At 37.4% G+C, this 10,053-nt stretch overlaps 1 protein-coding gene across 1 annotated transcript in view; it reads right to left on the bottom strand.

The window, feature by feature from the left end:
* TMEM184C (transmembrane protein 184C) overlaps positions 1-10,053 on the bottom strand; it is a 31,456-nt gene that overhangs the window by 16,940 nt on the left and 4,463 nt on the right. Inside the window, exons 2-4 of the mRNA XM_033402880.2 lie at positions 5,369-5,499; positions 5,234-5,270; positions 4,379-4,584 (exon numbers count right to left, since the gene is read on the bottom strand). Coding sequence (XP_033258771.1) covers positions 4,379-4,584; positions 5,234-5,270; positions 5,369-5,499 — 374 coding nt within the window. The remainder of the gene's footprint in view (positions 1-4,378; positions 4,585-5,233; positions 5,271-5,368; positions 5,500-10,053) is intronic.

The raw sequence follows: 10,053 nt of genomic DNA, 5'->3' as shown, positions 1-10,053 counted from the left end.
AAGCCATTAATCTAATTCACTATATTAACAGGTTAAAAGCAAAAAATTATGATTGTCTCAATAGGTATAGAAAAAACATTTGATGAAATTCAATACTTATTCATGATTAAGAACTCTTAACAAACTAGGGGTAAAAAGGAGCTTTTTAACCTAATAAAGGATGCCTACAAAACACCCCTAGAAACATTAAATCCAAATGTGAAATTTTATAAGAATTCCCTTTAAAACCAGGAATGATACAAGAAAGTCTAGAGGTACTCATCAGCACAGTGAGAAGGAAGAGAAATGTGTGGTATAAAGACTAGAAAGCAAACAAATCCTTCTTTTGAAGATAACTGGCTACAGAGAACTTATTAACATCTACAGAATAAGAAGATTTAACAAGACTTTTGGATATAGGCTCAATATGCAAAAATCAACTGCCTTTTTACAGATTAGCAGCAATTAAACTAATCTTTTAAAAAGATGTCATTTATAATAGCAATAAAATATAAGATGTTAATAAGGTCAACAAAAGATTTACAAGACTTTTATGAGAAAACTATACTTAATCAAAAGATAAATGCAGAGCTAAATAAGTGAGAGTAGACAATATTCATAGATAAGAAGACTCAAAACCATAAAAATGTCAATAAACTGAAGATTGAATTCACTTCCAATCAAAAAACTCCAGGGGCTTCCCTGGTGGCGCAGTGGTTGAGAGTCTGCCTGCCGATGCAGGGGACACGGGTTCGTGCCCCGGTCCGGGAGGATCCCACATGCCGCTGAGCGGCTGGGCCCATGAGCCATGGCTGCTGAGCCTGCGCGTCCAGAGCCTGTGCTCCGCAACGGGAGAGGCCACAGCAGTGAGAGGCCCGCGTACCGCAAAAAAACAAACAAAAACTCCAATAGGGCTTTTCAAACAACCTGACGAGCTGATTCTAAAATTTATATGTAAGAGCATCGACCCAAGAATAGCCAAGATAACAGGGGTGGGGCACCTGCCCTTCTATTTTAAGGCTTATTAATAAACTATAGTAGTTAATGTATGGAATTGGTCCGGGGATAGAGAAGTTAACCAATAAAACAGAAAAAACGAAGATCACAAATAGACCCATATATATGGAACCTTTATATACAGCAGAGATGGCTACATAGACCAGTGAGGTAGGAGACAGAATGGTGCTAGGTCAGGAAGGCAATGGAATAAAATGAAACTGCATTCCTACCTCACACAACATATGAAAAAAAATCAATATGTGTTTATAAGTCTTTTTTTTTTTTTTGGCCATGTTGCATGGCACGCGGGATCTTAGTTCCCCAACCAGGGATCGAACCCGCACCCCCTGCAGTGGAAGCGCGGAGTCTTAGCCACTGTACCATCAGGGAAGTCCCTCTTATAAGCTTTAATGGAAAAAACATGAAATGTTTAGAAGAAAAGCAAAGGAGAATGGTTTTATAATCCTGGGGTCAGGAAGAATTTTTTGAACAAGACGCTAAGTACTTACTATAAAATAAGATTGATAAATTCAACAATATAAAAATTCACAACTTTCATTTATCAAAAGATATAGTAAAAGTGCCAAAGCAGGCCAAAAACTAGAAAAAGATATTTTTAACATGCATTAAATAAAGAATTAGTATCTAAACATATCAAGATCCTGTACAGACAACCCATTAAAAAATGAGAAACAGAAACAATCATTCCTCAGAAAGGAAACACAAGTGGCTAATAAACATATGAAAAGTTGCTCAACCTCACTACTAATCAGGGAAATCCTTTACACCCTCTTAACAGGCAAACATAAAGAAGTCCTGGTAATTCTAAGTATAGGTGAGGCTGTGGTTCAATTAGAAATCTTTTCTACTGTTAATGGGAGAGTAATTTGGTACTGCCACTTCAGCAATCAATTTATCACAAAGTTGCACAAAACCTAAAGACCTAGCATATCCACTCCAAGGTACATACCCTAGGGCAAATTTTTTCAAATTGTGTCAAATGTAATTCAGTAGGCTGTGACCCAAATTTTAGAAACAAGAGGGAGGAGGGGAATACATAGTAAGAGTTAGTACTGTTTCATGAAAACATTTGTTTCATAACAGTATTAAATCACTGGGTAAAATGTTCCCCTCCTCTCACAAACTAACATACATAAAATCTAAAATTCATGAAAAGAAAACTCATTGTGCTCACTGCTTATGTCACAGAAATCAGAGTACAAAAAGCAGACTTAATTTTAACATCTAAGGACTAGAAACTTGCCGTGGCATTTGCATCTTAAAACCAAAGCATTATACTGAATTATCCTCAACAGCAATATTCTGAGTAATGATCATATATATAACACCAGTTATCTAATAGAAGGAGACTGGTAACCTAAAATGTACTTATATACTAGAGAATGAGAAGTTTTATATTACTAAAACCATACCCCCAAACGGCATGGATTTGGTAAATGCTTAATGTCTTCAAAGGAAAGAAAACCTGGGTTACAGTTATGGATGCACTGCTGATATTATTCAGGTAGCAGCTGTCAGAACCTAAGCGTCTCAGGGAAAAAAATGAAACCAACACAGAGTCTTAACAAGAATAAATGTAATTGCTTGTGTAGTTAGGAATAAATCAATTGCACAAGCACAGAAAAGGGAAATTCTGACCTATAGCATCATTTGAAAAAGCTCTGGGGCTGACCACCTGCTGTGATAAGCCAGCCTGAAGAGGCAGCTAGAGCCTCATCTCAGGTTCTGTGTTAATAGAAGAGTCCCGCTTGAAGCCAAGCTGCCGCTGCCACCACCACCACCATCATCATCATCATATTAACTGGACCACTGCAATCTCTTGCATCTATGCCCACGTCCAGTTCAGTCTACAAAGAGTACAAGTAATCTTGGAAACCAGACCTCTGCTTAACATCCTATAATGGCTTCTCACTTGACAATCTCTCTCCTTGATCAAACTTTAGACAGGGCTCCTCTGAGCCTTCTTTTCAACTAGGCATCATCCTTAGGCCCTGTCCTTGGCCTGTGAAGTCAGTCTGAGCAAAAAATCCTGCTAAGACACCCATCACCAGCACACCCCACCCCCAGTTTCTGATTGCCCTGGAAATGCGATCAAGCTCCTCTTCCCTCACCCTTGATGTTTACTTGGCCTGCCTTTAGTAAGATTCTTATCAGGCCAGTTTAGAGAGAATCCCCCTACCCTTGATGTCTCCTTAGTAATTTTCCATCCAGTGACCACCCCAATCTCTTTGGCTATAAATCCCTATTTGTTCTTGTTTTATTTGGAGTTGAGCACAATATCTCTCCCCTGATTCTCAACCTATGTTACTTTTTCCTTACTACCCTCTTTCATAGACTCCTGTTCTTTTTCCTTCATAGCATTTCCTGAAATAAGTAACTATGTATTTGTGTCTTCATTTAATTCCTAACCAAGCTGTAAGTGCCATTAAGTTCCACATCTGTTATATGTATTATATCTATATACTAGCACATACTAGGTGCTCCATTTAGTGCTGATGTTGTAGAAATGGTTCCGTACTGCATGGAAGGCAATGGAGCTAACCCTAGGCCATATATCTACACTGATTCCTCCAAGTCATTCCAGTTACACTGGCTTGCAGCTTCCACCTACATCCCCTTCTATCAGTGATCAAGTCCTGTTGATTCTCCAGTTGCATTCTCTTATTCTCCCTTTCTATTCCAATTTCACACTCCTCTTCAGCTTATCTCACAAATGAACTACTATAATAACCTCCTAATTTATTTCCCCTTCTGGACTCTTCTCCCCCTAACGCATCCTGTATAGTATTGTAAAATTAATCTTTCTAAAATTCTGGCTTCAAATGTTTCCTGCCGAAAAATAAATTCATAGAGTAAATGCAATCTTAGTTTCAACTTAACCTTTTAGGCTTTATTTTCCTTTACTGTCCTACATGAATGTACAATAAGGCCAACTTACATATTACTAGAATAAACATTGCTATTTGTTGCTCTAATTTCATATCAAATGCTGTTTCCCCACCTAGACTACCTTCTCCTTGAGTTTTAGACCTGATTTTGCCATTAATTCACTGTGTGACTTGAATAAGTTAATCTCTGCAGACCCTGGTTCCCAACTGTAAGAGGATGTTGATCAAATGATTTCTAAGGTTTTTTCCCCACAACATTTTAATTTTCTATTTAGGGTGAATAATGTAAAAGAAACTATCTTATATGTGTGGGTTATAAAAATGTGTTTTCTTAGTCTTCACACTTGACTATGAACTACATGAGGGTACGGACTCTGTCTTACACTTTTCATCCTGCATATAGTACTTAACACACTACTTTGCAGAGAAATGATAGTTAAACCTCCTTAAATAAAACCCAACATAAAAGAATTAAAACCAAACATACTTACTCTCCCATAGTCCATGGTGGACAGCAACACAAAGGAGGGAAATGTTTCTGCTGATCTTTGGCTTCAAGGATTAATACCAGATTTGGATACCGGTTAGTTAGGTAATTGGTAAGGAATCCCATAAAGTTGTAAATGACATAAGCTTCATAACATTCTCTGCAGGTATCCACATATATTGCAATGCTGGGATATTTCAATGCTATCCACTATGAAGAAGCACAGATGTTAAAAACAGTTGCAACTACAATAAAATGAATTACCACTCCAATTCATGGTACTCACATAATTAGATCAAACTTTCTAAATTTTATCATTACGAGGGCTACCAATCTGTAAAATGAAATTTTAAAAGCAATAAACACCTTGGATATTGGTAAACAAAAACATTTGTGTTGGGGGTAAATAATGAATATGAAGAGAGAAGTTAAATTATGTACTTGAGTTCTTAAATATAATCTGAAACTTCTTGACACAATCACAGAAAATGATGTTAAAGATATTTTCTTTATATTTAATCAAATTAAAGCAGTTATCTGTAACAACTGCATGTACTAGAATCCACTGGGGAAGATTTCTGTTTTGGTCCAAATAAATATTATAATAAATAAAAAGGATGATAATGTAATTTAAGTATTACATTCTTTTAAGGACTAAGAGCTACTAATCTTAAATTTTAAAACATCTGCCTTTTCTATGATTATACTTTATCTTCTCTATTAATATTAAAAACAAGTGAACCTTTTCACTTATTAACCTAACTCCTTATTGCCAAATAATATTCCTTTTATTACCTTAATTACAGTTAGCATCATCAAACAAGTTCTTAGTTAATGAGATAAAATGAAGCATACTCACACTATCTAAACTGTATATGGGTACCATCCAAAGAATCCTATTTGGAAAGCAAAACATAAATTTAAAACAGTTTACATCATATTTATGAGATAAGCCAACACAACACTAGTAGAATCAAAACATATAAAGATTTACCTTATTATTGGTTTCTGTAGTTCAGGTTGTGTATAATGCACTAAATGCTGCAATATCACCCAAAGCGAGATAGGTATAGTCAACAGCAAAAAGATTCCAGCAATAAACCAAGCCTTGGTGTGTATTCCAACCTTAATCAGCAAAGAATATGTTAGTATAAGTTCTCTGGTATTAAAACTAAAGAGCTAAATAAAATATTTGTATTTAAAACTTTTTATTTATTTGATTATTATCGAGGCTCAATATTTTCCAAATGACTAGTGGCTATTTTTATTACTTCTTCAATAAACAGCCCATTTATGCTTTTGTGGAAGGATTTTTCCTCGTGTGGCCTTTTGTAACAGCACTGTATGCATTAAGAATATTAACATCATGTCATGTCCCCCTAACTTGTTATTTGCCTTTATATTTGATTATTATGATTGAGGATGTACAAAAGTTTTAAAATTTTCTGCAAGTCAAATCTAAAAATCTTCTTCTGGTTTATTCCTCTGCTTTTATGTCTGGATAAAAATCTGCAAATCAATGTTTTCTGCAAATTTTACTGTTACCCAACATGTTAGTAAAACAGTTACTGATTGCTGACTATTTGCCTGATAACTTTGCTGAGTTCTTTACATGCATCATGTCTTTTGACCCTCCCATTTGCTAAGCACTGCCACAACTCCTGTCCAAGGGACCCGTGCTAATAGAGGCTGCCCCTCTTATATACAACATTATCAACTCAGGACACTACATTTTCAAAAGATCTTTCTTTTTTTGGCTGAGTTGGGTCTTCGTTGCTGCTTGCAGGCTTTCTCTAGTTGCCGAGAGCGAGGGCTACTCTTCGTTGTGGTGCATGGGCTTCTCATTGCCGTGGCTTCTCTTGTTGTGGAGCACGGGCTCCAGGCACGTGGGCTTCAGATGTGGTGCGCTGGCTCGGCAGTTGTGGCTCACTGGCTCTAGAGCGCAGGCTCAGTAGTTGTGGCACACGGGCTTAGTTGCTCTGCAGCATGTGGGATCTTCCCGGACCAGGGCTCAAACCCGTGTCCCCTGCATTGGCAGGCAGATTCTTAACCACTGCGTCACCAGGAAAGTCCCTAATTTCTTTCTTAGGTCAATATCTGATCAACATTTTAACTTCTAAAATCTCAATTTCTAAAAATATACTTTGAATTACCTCATCCTAACATAGAGTTGAAGTAATCCACTCGCTTTCTGGTAAAAACAAATTTAGCTGAAACTCTGTTCTATCTGAGGAGCCCTCGGGAATGAATTTTATGCTAACTTGTACTCCTGCCTTGAAGAATGTGAATCCTTTTAATTAAAAAAAAAAACAGCAAATGCTAACTTTTTAAAGCAAAAAAGGTGGGCATTTATTTTTAGTACTTGAGGAGTTTGAACAGTTAATGGAAAAGGAACTTAAGTCTACAACTTGTAGTTTTTGCTGTTTTAAACAAGATTTTTTTTCATAAAGGGTCAAAGATTAAAGAAGTAGAAAACAAAGTATAGAGAACAAACGTATTTTTACAACAATGAATTTCTATATTCAACTGTATGGAAAACTTGAAAAGCAAATAAAAGTCTTGCTGAATGCTGGAGATTAATCAAAGCAGCAAGTCAAAAGCAAATACGCAGAGGTGAAGATTCTGAAAAGAACGTCTGAACAATAATTTTCCAGACATTTTTCCTTGGCTCAGTTTCATTTAAAATTCAGTACTCATTTTAATGATGACTTAATAATAATATATTCTAGATCTTCATTATAAGGTGATCATTAAGAACAGTAGTGCCAAGTACTTTTAATGCCCACATTTGTTTTTATGACTGCCTTAGTGCCAAAAGGTAGAACTTGGTGGTAGAGTTGAGAGAAAAATTATGTGCTCGTGACTAATGATGGTCAAGTGTCCTCCGTGTGCTATAAGGAAGAAAGTTCTTTTTCAAATGATCATAAAACAAGTGACTGGATAAAGAAGATGTGGCACATATATACAATGGAATATTACTCAGCCATAAAAAGAAACAAAATTGAGTTATTTGTAATGAGGTGGTTGGACCTAGAGTCTGTCATACAGAGTGAAGTAAGTCAGCAAGAGAAAAACAAATACTGTATGCTAACACATATGCACATATATATGGAATCTAAAAAAATAAATAAATTAATTAAAATGGTCATGAAGAACTTAGGGGCAAGACAGGAATAAAGATGCAGACCTACTAGAGAATGGACTTGAGGACATGGGGAGGCGGAAGGGTAAGCTGGGACAAAGTGAGAGAGTGGCATGGACATATATACACTACCAAATGTAAAACAGATAGCTAGTGGGAAGCAGCTGCATAGCACAGGGAGATCAGCTAGGTGCTTTGTGACCACCTAGAAGGGTGGGATAGGGAGGGTGGGAGGGAGGGAGACGCAAGAGGGAAGAGATATGGGGATATATGTATACGTATAACTGATTCACTTTGTTATAAAGCAGAAACTAACACACCATTGTAAAGCAATTATACTCCAATAAAGACGTTAAAAAAAACAAACCAAAACAAACAAACAAAAAAAGTGACCGGAGAATTGAGTCATTTCACTATAGTGATTCCAAATTTTAAAAATCTTGCATCATAGAGTTAGTACCAGTTTTACATTGCAAGTGATGAATCGGTTTCAGAAAAACATCACCCGTCCACATTAATGCCACTAATTTGAATCACTGGTCTTATAACTGTTTTGACTTTTAAGCTATTTAAAAAGCTGTGTGCATAAGAACTGAACCTATTTTACGTGTGTACATATTTAGGTGACATTATATATAATAGGTCAACTCTAGGTATCTGTAGAAATTATTTATATGATTATTACATTTATTTTAATTTACATTTATCTCTAAATAAATTATTCACATTTGAGACACACTGATAGAAGGATACGATTAACGTTAAACTTATCAGCCATGAGTAGGGTTTTTTGGGCTCACAAAACAAGGAAGAGATAAGTAGTGTAGATTTTTTTTCCTAAGGTAACTTGAAGAAAGCAGAGAGGAAAGAAAAAGACCATTAAAGACCAGCTTCCAGGAGTGAGTTAACTCACTCAGCCAAAGGCTTTCAGAGCAGAGTTAAAGAGAAACAGGAGAGTGCTTTCTGGGCCCACTTGTCCTGAGGGCAAGAAGGGAGCACTTCCACAGAGTAGCTACTTGGAACATAGGACCAGCAGGGCAGGGTGAAATGAATGCAGAGCAGCGTGACATCATGTGTGCATTTATTTTTTATTTTATTTTTTTAAAGATTTTTTTGATGTGGACCATTTTTAAAGTCTTTATTGAGTTTGTTACAATATTGCTTCTGTTTTATGTTTTGTTTTCTTGACCCCGAGGCCTGTGGGATCTTAGCTCCCCGACCAGGGATCGAACCTGCACCCCCTGCATTGGAAGGTAAAGTCTTAACCACTGGACCACCAGGGAAGTCCCTGACGTGTGCATTTAACTTACATGACCTCACTTAAACATGCTCAACCAAGTAAGAGAATGAGAGAGATGGTTTAAGTAGTGCAGATGGTCACCTGGCCACTCCAGTCATGAGTATATGCCCCATGGACATGGGATGGGCTAGCCAAACCTCCAGTTTTCTACAACCTTAGTTCCCACTGACTTCTAACAGGGTGAGCATTGTGATTCTGATGTTTAAAAGACAAGTATTTTTCATACGAAACTGTCCCTAAACATGTCAATTACTTTTTCTAGTGCTCGATCAGATGCATTATAACTTTGCTTTAGGTGTTCAGCTGTGAAGCTAATCCCAATAAAAATGCTATCCGAAAATGCTATCCCAAGAGAACAGAACTGTTGCCCCACTGCAACAATAGTGATGATATTTTAAAAACAATAGTGATAATTCAGGCTTACTGAGCACCTATTATGTGCTCGGCACAGTGTTATGCATTTTAGAGACATAAACTCATCCAGTGAATAATGAGAATGATTGTATATTAAGTACTTAGCATAGTGTCACTTTAGCCACTTATCCGTCTCAGTTTTCACATCTGTAAAACGGGGATAATTCCTATGCTTCAGGACTTTTAAGAATATTAAAGAAAATTATGCCTTATCTTAGGGGCATGCTGTGGTTAGTGTCTCTTAACACCTTAACAACAAAACACAATGGTTGGGTGGGGTGGGGGTGGGGGACCCTCCCTTAACCCACACTTCTATCTACTGTGCCACTCATTCTCCTGAGTCAAAAAATACTCAAAACAAACAAAATGAACAAAAACTTGTCTTCATATTTTTAAAATTAATTAATTAATTAATTTTTGGCTGCATTGGGTCTCCATTGCTGCGCGCAGGCTTTCTCTAGTTGTGGCGAGCGGGGGCTACTCTTTGTTGCAGTGCGCGGGCTTCTCATTGCGGCCGCTTCTCTTGTTGCAGAGCACGGGCTCTAGGTGCGTGGGCTTCAGGAGTTGTGGCACGTGGGTTCACTAGCTGTGGTGCACGGGCTTAGTTGCTCTGCGGCATGAGGGATCTTCCCGGACCAGGGCTGGAACCCGTGACCCCTGCATTGGCAGGTGGATTCTTAACCACTGCGCCACCAGGGAAGTCCCTGTCTTCATATTCTGATACCACTTATTCACTCCACATTTATTCTTCAAACAACTCCCTTTAGTTTCGGACCTGATACCTCCATAGAAACCATGACGAGGATCACAAATGACCCTCCAA

Source organism: Orcinus orca, chromosome 4, assembly GCF_937001465.1.
Source record: "Orcinus orca chromosome 4, mOrcOrc1.1, whole genome shotgun sequence".
Taxonomy (NCBI): Eukaryota; Metazoa; Chordata; class Mammalia; order Artiodactyla; family Delphinidae; genus Orcinus; species Orcinus orca.
Note: the sequence above shows the minus strand (reverse complement) of the source record. Positions and strands in the feature narration are given on the sequence as shown.